Here is a 16,709-nt window from a genome sequence, read left to right as displayed (position 1 = left end):
AAAAAAACAGGTTGTCTGTAAAGCCGGTTTACTGACGATAGTTTAACGTGACAACGTCATAAGAAAATATTGATGGAATGGTTGCAATTTTCAAAACAAAATTTTAATTTTATTTGTTTGATAGATATTTTGTATGGATATAGAGGAGGAGGTAAATGGAATTGCAATGGAATAGGTCAAGTTACATTTACACAAACGTGAAAAATGACGAAACATTTATCAAATTCATGAAAGATATCTTCAATTTCGATTGTGCATCAGACGTTAATAAGTCAACAACACTAAGAGGCACCATCATCGATTTGTATATTAAATGCATGTTTATATACATATATTAGTATACAACATATCTTATAAGGTATATGGTAAATATTACCATACATTTTTTTCTTCATATATAATAAAAAAATTAATAATAATAACATTAAAACAACAGGTATTATTAACAAACTTGGTTTTATTTTAAATTCTTCAAGTAAATCAAATTAATAATAATCAATAAGAAGGCATATGCAAATACAAATACGTGAATTTATATATGTACATATGCGCATATACATACACATATACGCTACTTAATACCGTGGTCTCATCGATTTTGCTGTATGCAGCTCCAGCATGGGCGGAAGCAACTAATTGCAGCTCATATGTGAGTTGTATGAAATCAGTGTATCGACTGAGTGCCCTCAGAGTGTGGTGCGCGTTTCGAACGGTATCAGAAGACACCATTATGGTTATTGCAGGACTACTCCCAATAAATTTAATGGCAAAAGAGTACGCTGAAGTTTACCAAAACAAAGCTACTTCAGAACGACAGACAATACGCAAGGAAGCAAGAGAGCGTAGCTTGCGCTCAAGGCAGAGAAGTTGGAGTTCGTCCCTGAACGGACGCTGAACGTACCGTCTGATTCCCTTAATAGCCAAATGGGTTAGCCGTAAGCATGGACAGTTAGACTATCATCTGACCCAAATACTGACGGGACATCGGTGTTTTAAATCCTATCTATATAGGTTTAAGCACGAAGACGACCCGTACTGTTCTCATTGTGCACCAGCTGTAGAAGACGCAGAACATGTTTTCTTTGTCTGTCCGCGATTTGTGTTCGAAAGGGAGGAATTAAGCACTAGGGTGGGGAAGCCAATTTCGGCTGATAACCTAGTCGATATTATGTTAGAGGCAGAAGAACATTGGTCCGTTGTATGTAATATGGCAAAAATAGTAATCTCCAAACTGCGTCGCGCTGAACAACAGCGCAGATCTTCATGAAGAGGCAATAGGCCGTTCCCCTTCCCGTCAAGTGATACTTGACGGTTGACGTCGCTGAACAACACAGCGCAAATTTTCAAGAATTGGCAATAGGCCGCTCCCCCTCCCGCGAAGTCATGCCTAACGGTTGTCCCGCGGTGGGAGGGAAACGGAGCTGGGGTGGGTTTTTAGTGGGTGAGTCGAAAGGCAAGTCCCACACTTTTCGGCTTTCAATGCTTTGTGCCACCTCCATAAAAAAAAAAAAAAAAAAGTAGGAGAGAGCAAGATGTCGAACGTTGCCGTTCGTTTGCTTCGTTTGCTTTGTCGTTCGTTCCGCGCTTTCGCTTGCAGTTCATTCAAGGTAATGACAAATGAGCAAGGTAACTACAAATGAGCAAGGTAACGACATATGAGCAAGGTAACACTAATGAGCAAGGTAACGACACATTTTTTCGTGCGTGCAGCCGGCTAAATCGAATTATAAGACGTTATCACGTCAAAAATACATCATCAGCATAGATAAAGATGTCGGGAAACGAAAGCGGGTACTAATGTCGCTAATCAAAAAAACGAATGAGAGCAGTCGGTCCTGGTATACGACCTTGTGGAACGCGAGAAGAGGCAAAGAAAGGTGCAGAAGAAATGCCTTCAATTGCAGAGAAGAATTATGTTTACAGACCTGTTTGCTTTGCCGGCATCCATTTCATTTAGTTTTGATTTTGATGTTTCTCCACAGAAGACAGAAAACACAGGGTTGTATGTCGAAAAGTATCGTTATTATCTAGGATAATTTAATAATCTCAGATTTTGGGAGAGAAATTTTGTATGGGATATCGCGCTTTTTAATTACGGATTTTGAGTTAAGCGCGAAAAAGTAGATCATCTACTTATATGTGAACGTATTACAACTTTCCAAGCCAAGAAGAGTAGTAGAGAATGCTTTCGGTCACTTGAAAGCAAGGTTTAGAAGAATTGGTAAAGGCATTGATAACGACATCAAAAATACAAAGTCATTAACAAAATGTTGCTGTTTTTTGCACAATTTTGTAAATGAACGTAATGATAGCATGAACACCAAATAGATACAAAGCCAAACAAATTTTGAATTAGCAAATCAACGAGAGCCACCAGAACCGACGTACAAGACCACTTAAGCGCAGAACACATTAGAGAATCAATCGGTTCGTTTTTATCTTCCTTTTAAATTTCATTTTTTTATTATTAAATTAATTCAACCTACTTAAAGTACTAACAATTTATCTGTAAACTCACATTTTTTTAAGTTTTCTTTTAAAATCTTTAGTTTTTTTGCCGTGGTTTTCATATTTTTGTATTCATTTTGGAAACGATCGGAAATTCCACTACCTATTTTCTTTGAAGGCCTCTAAAAATTTTTCGAGAATTGCATTAATCTGCAGGGCCTCCTTACTATCTTCCTTCAGTTCTTGGATTTATCGGGCAATCGTCGGTTGGAGGGCCGAAATTTTTCCAAAAATGCATATAATTTACTGATGTCTATTAACGAGTGACGTCGATATTGGGTGTCGATGGAGCAGTTTACTTAAGGGGTTAGGGGTAGTCAGAAACTTAAAAACATTGCATTTTTTTTGCATTTTCTTAAAGTATAATACCTTTAAAATATTTTGTGAAAATTTAAAGTGAATCCGACAAAAACTTTTCGAGTTATTCAACATTTAACAAAGGGGGTTCGGCAAATCGATATTTTGGAAGCTGCTATGACGGCTGAAGAACTATTATATGGCCCAGGAATAGATGACACAGTGTAAGTAATTAAATAATTTGTGTAATTCTACATAAGTCGATAGCAAAACTTTAAAAGCGTTTTTCTCAAAACTATGTTTTTTGAACTGGTGATCACTGTAACTCAAAACCCGCTTGGTAGATTTGAATAAAATTTATACTGCTTTTGAAAAACAAAAAAAACTCGTGCCTTATCGAAGGATTTTTTTAATTTCGATTTTTTTTTTAAACAATTAATTGTCGGTTTTTTCTCAAAAATTTGAAAAATATTTCCTGAGGCCTCCATTTTGTTAATTTTGAAAAAGAAGCTTCGATCAGGCACAAGATTGTCTATTAATAAAACCAATTTCTCTTGCCCGTTTGATTTTAGATGAATCTCCAAGGACTTGTGATGATCACCGCAAGGGACTTCTGGAGAAACGGGCTCCACACAAACAGCGACAACGTTTACAATTATTATTTTTTTTTTTTTTTGAAATTTTGCTAAAGTCAGTTCAAAACATGATGTATTAATGTGACATGATGTTTTTATTTTTGTAAAATAAAGCAATTGACTAGCAAAAAAAATTATTGGAAATCATCATATTTACGGGCCTCTGACTACCCATAACCCCTTAATATTTTTTGTTGTTAACCATACATACTATGTATGTGGAACGAAACAAATATTTATTCATTTTTGTATTAATATGAAATTTATTATCATTCCCAGCAATAGCATTGTGACCTTTCTAATTCCAGATATCAACTTTTTAGCACAATTTGATCGTGCAAAAGTAGTTATTGAGAAATTATCAAGTAAATCATATGTTTTATATTTTTTAGCAACTGCGTTGTATATATGTATGTATGTATGCATGCACATATGTATGTTAATAAATTTGTGCAAGAAAAAATTCGATCTTTGAAAAAATTTGGTCCGCTGCGGACAGGATTCGAACCTGTGCGGGCAGAACCCAATGGATTTCAAGTCCATCTCCTTAACCACTCGGACACCGCAGCTATATTTATTTGCTCTGCATAATGCCATTCTCATCTTAAGTGCAAAGAGAGCGCTCTTACAAAAAACAGAGAATGTATACATCATGGCACTGCCAATAGGAAATTATTAATTTATCATAGGGTTGTCGTATTTTAGTTTATCGAAATTTGTACCAAAATCGAATTGTTCGTCGCCAATGTATGGTTTATATAAACTAATTAATCTTACATGTGCTACAAGTATTATATTATAAAGAAATATGAAAAAAACGATTATAATTAATTCACTTTTATAAATTCACAGTAAAAAATATATATTGTTATATATGCGGGGGAGTGGTGTTAAATTAGTTTGTGAGAGAGGAAGTTAAATCACCGGTCGATACCATCTAACGGAAGACCCTGGTAGCAAGTTGTTTCCACAAGACTGGGCTCATGTACCCGATTGTTCGATGTTGACGATGTTTGATGTTGCTTTCGCCTACTCTTTCCTCTCTTTTCGTCCGCTTATTAAGCAGTTCTCTGTTATAATTGAAATCAGTCAATCAATTAAATCCACAAAATTAATTCACTCGTTCACATATAGCAGATTACCTGCAAAATTGAAGATCAGTTGTCAAAACAAAATATAAGTTTTTCTTTATAGAAATTGCTTTGGTGGAATATTTTGGGATTTTTGGTTTGTTTAATTATAATTAACGATATGAAGAAAAGACAAGGGGAAGGAATATCTAATTTGATAGCGCAATTGGCTGCTAGTAGTAAATAGTTGGAGGAAATTCATAAACGACGTTTACTGAGGTTTCAAAAAATTACGACAGCAATACGTATTCGAAATTCGATATCACATTTTATAATAAGTAATAAGAGGACAAAGCCCTTAAGGGCACATGATTTTTCTGTAATATGAATGCATAATAAATAATTCCTAACAAAAATTGTATTACAATTATTTCTACAGACCTTTTTTCTTTGCCGGCATCCATTTCATCAAGTTTTTATTTTGATGTTTCTCCTTATATTCGTAATAATAATTATCGATAACACAGAAAAAAAAGGCTTGTATGTCGCAGAGTATCGTTATTATCTAGGATTATTTTATAATATCACATTTTGGGAGAGAAATTTTGTATGGGAAATCGCGCTTTTTAATTACGGATTTTGAGTTAAGCGCGGAAAAGTAGATTATCTACTTATATGTGAACGTATTATAAGACTATGCTTATTTTGGTTTAGCAAAGATTCTGTGTGTTTAATGTTAAGAGTCGGTCACAATTGTTGGGCGACTCTGCAGGTGAATGCATTACACCTTCTTTCATTCGATGCTCTTACCATTTCTTCCTCTTCACAAACCAGAAACACCACTTCCTTTAATGTGTTTATTCATCCCGACACAGCGAATCTGGAAGGCGCAAGCTACCAAACACAAGCAATTATACATACAGACATTTATTTTCCACGGCGTCATCCACATAAAAATTAAGCAAAAACTTCATTTGGAGGCTTTATATTCATATTTGCTTTCACAATTTAACACACTGCACTTCGTTTTCATTAGTTTGTTTAGTTCAAACCTCACAATTCACCATGTTACCAAGCAATTCACTGAACTTTCAAAAACACGCAACTTCTATTCCTGTTGTTTGTTTTGTTTATTAGGTTTGTATTATTAAGGTGTCTGCCGTCACACTTCTCAAAATAGCGAAAAAATAAGTTACTGATTTCAGAAGACGCCACCTTCAGTATTCAATTCGCCTTGGTTCTACATCAGTACTACAGGTAGCGTCTTCCCAAAAACAGGTCTGACGTCAGCTCCCTTTCCAATACAAACAAACAGAAGTTACATGTCTGCGAAAATTAAGTGAATAGCTTGGTAATATTGTTATTTGTGAGATTTAAACTAAACTAAATTAAAACGAAGCACTACGCGTTAAATTGTGAAAGCACCAATTATTATAATGCCTCCAAATGCAGTTTGTTTGCGTTTTCATGTGGAAGACTCTGTGGTAAGAAAGTGTGTGTATGTACGTATAATTTCTCGTGTTTGGTTGTTTCCCTTGTTTTCGTCTACTCTTCCCCTTCATAAATAAGTAATTCACCTCTCTTTTGTTTGTTTATTTATGGGCTGATATGACACTGCGAATTCGGAAGGCGCGACCTGATGTTCCATCATCCTTGGTATAGAAGCACTTTGGCAACAGCTGTATTGAAAGGAATAATGAAGGCGAATTCATTACAGCAGAGAATCAAGGATGATAGAATTCAATTTGCCTTGCACCATTGTGATCAGTCTCCGTATTCAGTTTATTTATATTTACGTGAATGGTTTATTCAAATTAAACTGAAGCTGAACTTGTGAACATAAATTAGAAGAAAATAATTAGAAGTTACTCATTTTTTGAATTCCATTGAATTAAATTCGTTAGCACTGTCGAGGGGATAAAATCATGTCGTTTAAGTTCTCTGATCAAAGGTTGGAATATGATGGCTCTGCAAACAGCGAGGTGATTTTTACGCCAGATAAAAAGGCGTACACAGAGGACAACATATTGATTTACAATATTTTCGTATACAACATTCCAAGAAGGGTAAGAGCTATAATTTTATTATTATTGTTAATGGAATTTTTTCTAAATTATGAATATCATGTGTTGCTGCAGATGAAGGACGCCGATATAACTTGTTATTTTTCTAAGTTTGGCGTGATTTCAGAAGTACGACTGGTGGATGATAAAAAGAGATCTCGTCGTTCTTCGCCGACAGTAGGATTTGTGAACTTTGTCGAACCAGAAAGTGCTTACAGGTAAAATACTTTAAATGAAAACGAAGTACCCCCTGATTTCTCATAAAATATTTAGAGTATTGCAGAAATTTAATCATCGTATACGAGGTTCACGTATTGGCGTTAAAGCTGGCAATAGTTGGAATCAGCCTGATGGCGAAAAGGCATGTAGCCAAGTGGTACTTGGAACCCAACAAAAGAAAGTTGAAGCTTCGAACTTTGATACGAAATTTACTGGTCTGAATATGCTATCGTTAAATGATGATTGCTTAGATATTATTTGTGGCCTATTAGTGCTACGAGATCAAATACGTTTTGCGCGAGTATGTAATCGTTTTCAAGAAATATTCAGAATATTATCCAGGCGCGCATATAAAAGGTTTGAGTTTTGTAAACTCTTAGGGATGACATTATGGGAGATACGCGACTTCTTTCGTTTTGCCGGCGAAAATATTGAGGAAGTGACGGGCGATGTACCATATAAGAATCGTGAACGCATCATTACATTTATTAGAACGTGCTGCGTCAACTTAAAACGAATCACATTATTCGATAGTAAAATGGAGACCGATTGTTTGAAGAAATTATTTCGCAGCTTCCCTCTATTACGGGAGTTACATTTGCATAGTTGCGGTATAGATGACCTCTCAATACAATCTCTCCAATATTTGACTCAATTAGAGAGTCTGACACTCTCAGAGAACTATGAGCTAACAGGTAAAACAGTCTTATAACGAAAAACTTGCCCTTAAAATATGAATACGTACATAAATATTTACATTTTCTTTGTTTGCAGGCAAATTTCTGAACTCGTTAGTACAGCTGAAGTATCTAAATTTGTATGGTTGTAGAAATATTCAAACTTCCAATTTGGTTGAAATTTGCTGTTCCATGCCGAACTTAAAATCGCTTGATATACGTCGTTGTGAACGGCTATCGCCAATCTTTTTCGACACCATGGCAGAACATTGTCAGCAACTCGAAACATTGAAAATGTCTTGCCCAGATTTTCCATACGAGCATGTAACATTATTACCTCGACTGAAACACATTGAATTGTTACTGCACACATCTTTTTCGGTATCACATACACAGATTTTTTTGAAATTGGTCGAAAATAAGTCACAGCAATTAGAAAGCTTAAAAATCTATGGCAAAAATTCAATCAATCCGCAAGAAATAAGTTTCATATCAAAATTGGAAAAACTGAAATCATTACATTGCCCAAATAATCCAGCAATCGACGATAACGCGCTTCGAAAACTGTGCCAATTAGAGCAACTTGAAGAGCTGGTTATCAAAAACAGTGGCGATATAACAAATGAAGCTCTGATAAAGCTGTTGCAAAGTTGCAAGCGTCTGCGTCATTTAAATATACAATTTTGCAAAAAAATTACTTGTGAATTCGTTTTAGAAGCCATAAATATATTAAAAGACCGTAAAGACAGATCTCATCTTCCATTCGTCCTTTTTGTATATGGAACATCTATAGATAAATATGGAATGTCCGAGGTGTGTATTAAGAATATTGACTATTGACAATAGCGGTAATTTTCGTATCTTTTCACTTTTTCCTTTCATACAGTGTCAGAAATACATGAAGGCTGAGAAAGAGTCACTTATCAAAATAGTTTTCGAAATATTAACTGTTGATATAGGAATTCCTGACAAAGATATTTACGACTTGTGGGATAGCGATGATTGGTACGATGAGGAAGGTGATATTCTTACCGATGAGGATGATGATTTCTACTTCCCAGACTCGGATATGGAAGATTATGATCGCTTTTTCAATGAAATAGTTTAAGTTAATTTCATTTTAAACAATTATAAAACAAAATTATAATATATAAGGAGTAGCGATAATACTTAAAATAGTACGCTATTCAGAAAACAATTTAATTTTTATCGTAAGTTAACTTAAGCTATATGGCATACACCCGCAGAAATTTATTTATGAACAAATTTAAATGCCGTTTTATTTTTTTAAAACCTACAGATAACTGGTGAGTGACGTCGATGTTGAGCAGGCACCGAGCAGCTTAATCAATTTGTTCTTTACATACTGTGTATGTGGGACGATAAATATATATTTATAATTTGTATTAAGTCTTCGAACATTTTTGCAACTCTAATTTTGTTTGAAGTAAATATGAGATGAATGAAATATGAGTGGTTTGAAATATTAATAAGGCTAACTTTTGTAACATAGCCGCAACATTAGGTGTTTGTCGATTAGTCATGCCGTAACCACAAACTGCTGATATTGAAGTAGAATTAATTACAACATTTACTTTTTGTCATGAAAACATGGATAATTTTCTACTAATTCAAATAATTTTTCGCCGCTCATTTCTAATATTCAAATTTTTATGGCAAATATCAATTCATCGATCTTGCAAATGATCTCATAAATGCTATATAGGGTCCATATCTGGACTCTGTGGAGGCGTTGATAACAATTGAGGTTCTTTTTGTATTAGCCACATCTTCACAAGGTGCGCGATGTATTTCGGATCGTTGGAAATAAAATCTACCAGACAATCCCAATTTGGCAGCGCTTTGTAACAAGTTTTCTTGAAGGATTTTAAAATATTCTTCTTTTGCCATTATTTCATCAATAAAAACAAAATTGCCAATACTTGATGTGGACACGCAGCCCAAAACCATGACGGCTCCAACTCCATGCTTGGCCGTTTTAATTGTATTTTTCGGATTTAATTCTTTACTTCGCTTCCTCCAGACTTTAAGTCGCTCATCATAGTTGAAAATATTATATTTCGACTCGTTGTAGAAAATTACTTTGTCCCAGAAGTCAAATTCTTTGCGTTGATAAGTTCTAGCAAATTCGAGCCTTTTATTTCTATTAGCATCACTGACATGACTTATGTATATCCATTTCTCTTCATTGACCTTCAGACTGTATCCGATGAAACAAAGGAGTTTAGAGATGTTTGCGATACAGTAGCTCTATTTGGAGCACTTACAAAAGAATTTTTTTCTATTGTTCTCTTGATAAGGCATTCATATCTCTCAGTTAATTTCCTAGGGCGGTCTGATCTCGGTCCTTTTCTCCTTTTTGAAACTTTGTATTACCCTTTGCACTGTTGCTGATGGTTTTCTCGATTTCTGAGAATGACTTTCCATCTTTGTGCATGCGTACAACAATTTTTCTCTCCACTAATGTCAATTCTTTTCGAGGCATGATTGGACATGTAAAAAAGTAAACACAGATGCGAATAAATGAATTTCATCAGTTATACTGAAAATAGTCTGCCAACAAATATTATTTCGAAGCATCGCAAATCAAAACTACCGTTATTTCGCGCATTGTGTCCATTTACACACGGAAACATTTAGAAGGGAAACATTTTGTTCGGGGGTGAAGGGCGGCCGCGGAAGAGAGAAGGGAATTTGTCTCCCGTACTGGCGACACGTTTTGCAGAGAACGTTAATGTAAACGTACGTACGGAGCCGCGACCATTCGACATGACAAAAATTCAAGATTTACCAAATATTGGCAAATAATTCAACGCGAAATATTCCAATACTGACTATTTTCGAATGGTGGAGAAAATTGGCAAATAGGGGGAGCTCGTTTTATGAATGAAAGTACTTTGCTCGTAGAAATATGAGCTCGAACTTATCAATTAATTTGTTCTTGTTGTGCTTTTTAACACACTTTTATTAGGTCGGGTTGTATGTATGTATGTATGTATGTATATATGTATGTATGTAACGGAATCTTTGAGCTTAATTTTCACTGGCTTCTAAACATCTGATCGACTTGAAATTTTGCACACTTATCAAGGACCGATGACAATGCAATAATTTGATAAAAGTTTTCCATTATCCTTATTAGGATTGCCAGGATTACTATTTTCTTTTTTTACCTGTGGGCAAAGAGTAAGGTGAATTTGTAAATCAATTTCATCCCCTTCAAAACAATCCCCTCTCGATGAAATACCCTTATGCCAACGATTTTTCCAATCCCCGAAACATGCCAAATAGTCCATTTCCGGTATAGCCATCAGCACCTTCTTCGATTCAGCTTTTATCTCCTCAATCGACTCGAAACGCGTTCCCCGGAGTGGTTTCTTGAGTTTTGGGAATAGCCAGAAGTCACACGGAGCCAAATCAGGCGAATACGGTGGTTGCGGAACGATATGCGTGGAATTTTTGGCGAAATGGTCACGAAGAACGAGTGCAGTGTGAGACGGTGCATTATCATGATGCAAAAACCAAGAGTTGTTGGCCCATAATTCTGGTCTTTTTAGATGAATTGCTTCACTTAAACGACGTATAACGCTCAAATAATATTCCTTATTAACAGTTTGGCCAGGTGGAAGGAATTCATGGTGCACCACACCACGAAAATCGAAAAAAAACTGGCCAATGGAGTGGGGTAGCCGTTTCTCAGGCTCCCTCCACGAAATAAGTTATTCATCCCGATTACTTCTTTATCACGCTTTTAACTCTAATTTGAATTACTCTATTTGCATCTTAGAGTTTGTTATAATTCTGTTCTGAGGTAGTTGACTATGACTGATCGTTCAAGTGCTATTACTTCATTATAGGTCTCTTTGTCATTAAAATTTATTTTATACTTTTTAGTTCGATTGGCAATAAAAGCGTGTTTTTTAGTTTTTTTAAACTATTTTTTATTAATATTTGAAACTGTTCAGGGCCGTCGCGGGTAAATAATAATGGCCGGTACAGCTGCGCCTATGAATGCATTTTGTTCTTGTAGTCGCTAGGCTTAGAACTATAGTTTTGGAAACATACACATGTAGAGGCATAAAGTAAGTGCGTGCGGTTATATGTACATACATACATACATATGTATATTCGAATATGCATTGTTTTGCTTAGAATAGAAACATCTACGTACATACATTGTCCCAACATATGTATATGCTTACTTACATACATACCTATGTACATATATGTAAACGCATACGGTTTAGATCATCCTTGGTATAGAACCACTTTGTCAACAGCTGTATTGAAAGGAATGATCAAGGCGAATTCATTACAGCAGAGAATCAAGGATGATAGAACTCAATTTGCCTTGCACCATTGTGATCAGTCTCCGTATTCAGTTTATTTATATTTACGTGAATGGTTTATTCAAATTAAACTGAAGCTGAACTTGTGAACATAAATTAGAAGAAAATAATTAGAAGTTACTCATTTTTTGAATTCTATTGAGTTAAATTCGTTAGTACTGTCGAGGGGATAAAATCATGTCGTTTAAGTTCTATGATCAAAGGTTGGAATATGATGGCTCTGCAAACAGCGAGGTGATTTTTACGCCAGATAAAAAGGCGTACACAGAGGACAACATATTGATTTACAATATTTTCGTATACAACATTCCAAGAAGGGTGAGAGCTATAATTTTATTATTATTGTTAATGGAATTTTTTCTAAATTATGAATATCATGTGTTGCTGCAGATGACGGACGCCGATATAACTTGTTATTTTTCTAAGTTTGGCGTGATTTCAGAAGTACGACTGGTGGATGATAAAAAGAGATCTCGTCGTTCTTCGCCGACAGTAGGATTTGTAAACTTTGTTGAACCAGAAAGTGCTTACAGGTAAAATATGTACTTTAAATGAAAACGAAGTACCCCCTGATTTCTCATAAAATATTTAGAGTATTGCAGAAATTTAATCATCGTATACGAGATTCACGTATTGGCGTTAAAGCTGGCTATAGTTGGAATCAGCCTGATGCCGAAAAGGCATGTAGCCAAGTGGTACTTGGAACCCAACAAAAGAAAGTTGAAGCTTCGAACTTTGATACGAAATTTACTGGCCTGAATATGCTATCGTTAAATGATGATTGCTTAGATATTATTTGTGGCCTATTAGTGCTACGAGATCAAATACGTTTTGCGCGAGTATGCAATCGTTTTCAAGAAATATTCAGAATATTATCCAGGCGCGCATATAAAAGGATCGAGTTTTGTAAACTCTTAGGGATGACATTATGGGAGATACGCGACTTCTTTCGTTTTGCCGGCGAAAATATTGAGGAAGTGACGGGCGATGTACCATATAAGAATCGTGAACGCATCATTACATTTATTAGAACGTGCTGCGTCAACTTAAAACGAATCACATTATTCGATAGTAAAATGGAGACCGATTGTTTGAAGAAATTATTTCGCAGCTTCCCTCTATTACGGGAGTTACATTTGCATAGCTGCGGTATAGATGACCTCTCAATACAATCTCTCCAATATTTGACTCAATTAGAGAGTCTGACACTCTCCGAGAACTATGAGCTAACAGGTAAAACAGTCTTATAACGAAAAACTTGCCCTTAAAATATGAATACGTACATAAATATTTACATTTTCTTTGTTTGCAGGCAAATTTATGAACTCGTTGGTACAGCTGAAGTTTCTAAATTTGCGTGGTTGTAGAAATATTCAAACTTACAATTTGGTTGAAATATGCAGTTCCATGCCGAGCTTAAAATCGCTTGACATACGTTGTTGTGAACGGCTATCGCCAACCTTTTTCGACACCATGGCAGAACATTGTCAGCAACTCGAAACATTGAAAATGTCTTGCCCAGATTTTCCATACGAGCATGTAACATTATTACCTCGACTGAAACACATTGAATTGTTACTGCACACATCTTTTTCGGTATCACATACACAGATTTTTTTGAAATTGGTCGAAAATAAGTCACAGCAATTAGAAAGCTTAAAAATCTATTGCGAAAATTCAATCAATCCGCAAGAAATAAGTTTCATATCAAAATTGGAAAAATTGAAATCATTATATTCCACAAATAATCAAGAAATCGACGATAACGCACTTCGAAAACTGTGCCAATTAGAGCAACTTGAAGAGCTGGTTATCGAAAGCAGTCCCAATATAACAAATGAAGCTGTGATAATACTGTTGCGAAGTTGCAAGCGTCTGCGTCATTTAAATATACAATTTTGCCAAAAAATTACTTGTGAATTCGTTTTAGAAGCCATAAATATATTAAAAGACCGTAAAGACAGATCTCATCTTCCATTCGTCCTTTTTGTATATGGAACATCTATAGATAAATATGGAATGTCCGAGGTGTGTATTAAGAATATTGACTATTGACAATAGCGGTAATTTTCGTATCTTTTCACTTTTTCCTTTCAAGCAGTGTCAGAAATACATGGAGGCTGAGAAAGAGTCACTTATCAAAATAGTGTTCGAAGTACTAATTATTGATATAGGAATTCCTGACAACGAAAGTTACAACATTTGGGATACCGATGATTGGTACAAATATAGCGATGATTGGCGATATTCTTACCGATGAGGATGATGATTTCTACTTCCCAGTCTCGGATATGGAAGATTATGATCGCTTTTTCAATGAAATAGTTTAAGTTAATTTCATTTTAAACAATTAGAAATAAGTATGAGATGAATGAAATGTGAGTGGTTTGAAGTATTAATAAGTGTAACTTTTGAAACTTTTTGGCAAATAAGTGGTAAAATAAAATTCAAAATTGAATTCACTTCTTATTGGGCAATGTGAAAAGTTAAGATTATTTCTTTATTTGCAACTGGCGAATAAGTGGTACCAAGTTGAGCTCATATACAGCAACATTTACATATTTTTTACAATTTGGTGATTTGAATATCGAAATTTCACAAATAGGACAATAAAAAAAATCGAACTCCACCGTGTCCATCGGTCACAATTAGGGACATCGAAATGTCACTCTGTAGTCAACTATTTTCAAAATATTCTTATCACCACTAAAACTTACCTAAATCTGCAATTGGTTGAGGCGAAATCAAGACCATAGCCGCAAGATTAATTATTTGTCGATTAGTCATGCTGTAACCACAAACAGCTGATATTGAAGTGGAATTAATGACAACATTTGCATTTTGTCATGAAAACATGGATAATTTTCTACTAAGTCAATTAATTTTTCGTCGTTCATTTCTAATATTCAAATTTTTATCGCAAATATCAATTCAGAAATGGAAACTGTTGAGCACTTTCTATGTAAATGTCCGTGTTTGGCAGCTATACGATTAAGGTCACTGGGTACTGCTCTCTTCGACAGCTTGGGGCAATGCACCACCCTAATTTTTTTAACACGATTTGCTATATTTTATGAATTTTTTTTTAATCTAATACAACAAACAGAGTGAGATTTTTCGACACATGTAGAAAGCGTTTAACTTAGTCTCAGGAAAAGTCTCTGAGACGCGGTAGATTTTGGTTTCGGCATTTAATATTTCATTTCTTATAAGATATTTAATGAATTAAAATGTGTAAGCACGAAATAAATTCGTAAGTGAACTTTAAAAATATTTTTTTTTTAAATATTTTTTTCACTTAATTCTCTTTTTACATGAATGAATAAATTTTTTGGGAATATATCTATCGAGTATAGGACTTAGGATTATGATTGAGTTATACAAATTTTTTTAAATTTGAAATAAAATAATTGTAATAAATGGTTTTTTGTATTTAAAAGTAGCCAAAAAAGCCTCGAAAAGTGCGTTTCTTTTGCCCTAAAACCAAATACAAGTTGGCGAAACAAAGTCGTTTATGTTTGTTAAGAACAAATTGACACCTACACCTACCTGTACATAACTGGCATTCTTAAAATCATAATAAATTTCAATTCCACATTTCCAGGAACGAGCCAAGGTAACGCGATTATTTTAATGTAGATAAGGACCTTCAAAGAACAACTGAAGCCATCGACTTTCGCCAATCTTAGATTGAACTTAGGGTAAGCATATTTGAGTTACCAAAAATCCTTCTACATAAATATATTTTTGATATTGCCGAAAACAATTAAAAAAATGCTAACCTACCTATTTACGAATGACGGCACGCCCACTGTATACAAAAACTACATACAAATTCAGGAGCTCGGCTTATCAACAGTCTTGTCAAACAGCTTTAATTTAGTGACAAACTACCTGACCAACTTAAAAGGGATCACATTGGACAATAGTAAAATGTGGCTTGAATTACTGAATAAGTTACTTCGCGGTTTTGCTACAGTACGAGAATTACATTTGCATGATTGTGCTAAAATAGCTGTGGCTATAACGAAAACTCATCTTTAAAATATGAATACACACACATACATACATACATACATACATTTTCATATTTTACATTCATGAATATTTACATTTTCTTTGTCCGCAGGTAAAATCTCTTTCGACGCCATGGCAGAATATTGTGAGAAACTCGAAATACTGAAACTGTCTTGCCCATATTTTTCAAATGAAATATTTTAACGGAGGATTTGTTAAATTCAAATTGAAAATTTATTTTACTTCTCTTTATCTAGAGCGTTATTTTTAACAGTTTCTTTCTGATTTTTTCGTGTTTGCACTGATCACTGAGCTTCAAAAAAACATTCAGTTTCCTAACTTTGGAGCAGGCACAATCGAAAATATTGTAGAGAAATGTGTTGTAATTTGTATCTAAATAAATCTTTAAATTTATAAAAAAGAAAATATCCATACCAAAATTTAAACTACACACCATTTGTAATCGGTAAGTGGCGAATTCGCAATGAACTTGGCAGACATCAAAAAAAAAAAGCAACAGGGTCGCAATATTGCTGTAATTGTTGAGTGCGGTGAACACACGCCAACACTCAATAGGGATCTTGTAATTAATTATACATCTTCTGAACAATTATTTCATCATTAAAGGAACCTTTTTGAACCAAATGGAAATGTTGGCACAACGGAATCAATTCATGCGTCGCCTGCTGATTCCAAGTAGAAAGGGTTAGAATGTTTCAGTAAGGTATACTGGTGATAAACAGAGTGCTAGTTATGTTCCTTGAAAGTATTAGCAAAAATTCAAATGTGGAATATTTTTTAACCCGTCGGATGAGTGCTTGGAGCTATCCGTAGCAAAGGAGATCTGAACGAT

The 16,709-nt window shown here is 34.8% G+C and overlaps 2 protein-coding genes and 1 non-coding gene across 5 annotated transcripts; 2 read left to right on the top strand and 1 right to left on the bottom strand.

The window, feature by feature from the left end:
- Nucleotides 1–3,927: 3,927 nt before the first annotated feature.
- On the bottom strand, nt 3,928–4,009 carry Trnas-uga (transfer RNA serine (anticodon UGA)). Its single transcript has one exon. It is a non-coding gene; the product is annotated as a tRNA-Ser (tRNA).
- Nucleotides 4,010–6,254: 2,245 nt separating this feature from the next.
- Nucleotides 6,255–8,937, top strand: LOC129245665 (dynein regulatory complex subunit 6-like). Of its 2 annotated transcripts, XR_008582423.1 has the most exons (6): nt 6,255–6,576; nt 6,649–6,791; nt 6,847–7,487; nt 7,567–8,282; nt 8,356–8,680; nt 8,770–8,937. XR_008582423.1 is itself a non-coding variant. In XM_054883980.1 (5 exons), the coding sequence occupies exons 1-5, from the start codon at nt 6,436–6,438 to the stop codon at nt 8,575–8,577; spliced, it is 1,863 nt and encodes a 620-aa protein (XP_054739955.1). In that variant the 5' UTR covers nt 6,255–6,435; the 3' UTR covers nt 8,578–8,749. The 2 variants fall into 2 exon arrangements, 1 of the variants encoding a protein (XP_054739955.1); XM_054883980.1 differs by lacking the exon at nt 8,770–8,937 and having other exon boundaries at nt 8,356–8,749.
- Nucleotides 8,938–11,760: 2,823 nt separating this feature from the next.
- On the top strand, nt 11,761–16,282 carry LOC129245662 (uncharacterized). 2 transcript variants are annotated; one of them, XM_054883978.1, is made up of 6 exons: nt 11,793–12,157; nt 12,230–12,372; nt 12,432–13,072; nt 13,152–13,867; nt 13,941–14,059; nt 15,969–16,282. In XM_054883978.1, the coding sequence occupies exons 1-6, from the start codon at nt 12,017–12,019 to the stop codon at nt 15,970–15,972; spliced, it is 1,764 nt and encodes a 587-aa protein (XP_054739953.1). In that variant the 5' UTR covers nt 11,793–12,016; the 3' UTR covers nt 15,973–16,282. The 2 variants fall into 2 exon arrangements, with proteins under 2 accessions (XP_054739952.1, XP_054739953.1); XM_054883977.1 differs by lacking the exon at nt 15,969–16,282 and having other exon boundaries at nt 11,761–12,157; nt 13,941–14,115.
- The last annotated feature ends 427 nt before the right edge of the window (nt 16,283–16,709 follow it).

Source organism: Anastrepha obliqua, chromosome 4, assembly GCF_027943255.1.
Source record: "Anastrepha obliqua isolate idAnaObli1 chromosome 4, idAnaObli1_1.0, whole genome shotgun sequence".
Lineage (NCBI taxonomy): Eukaryota > Metazoa > Arthropoda > Insecta > Diptera > Tephritidae > Anastrepha > Anastrepha obliqua.
This window is presented reverse-complemented; position numbering and strand designations above follow the sequence as displayed.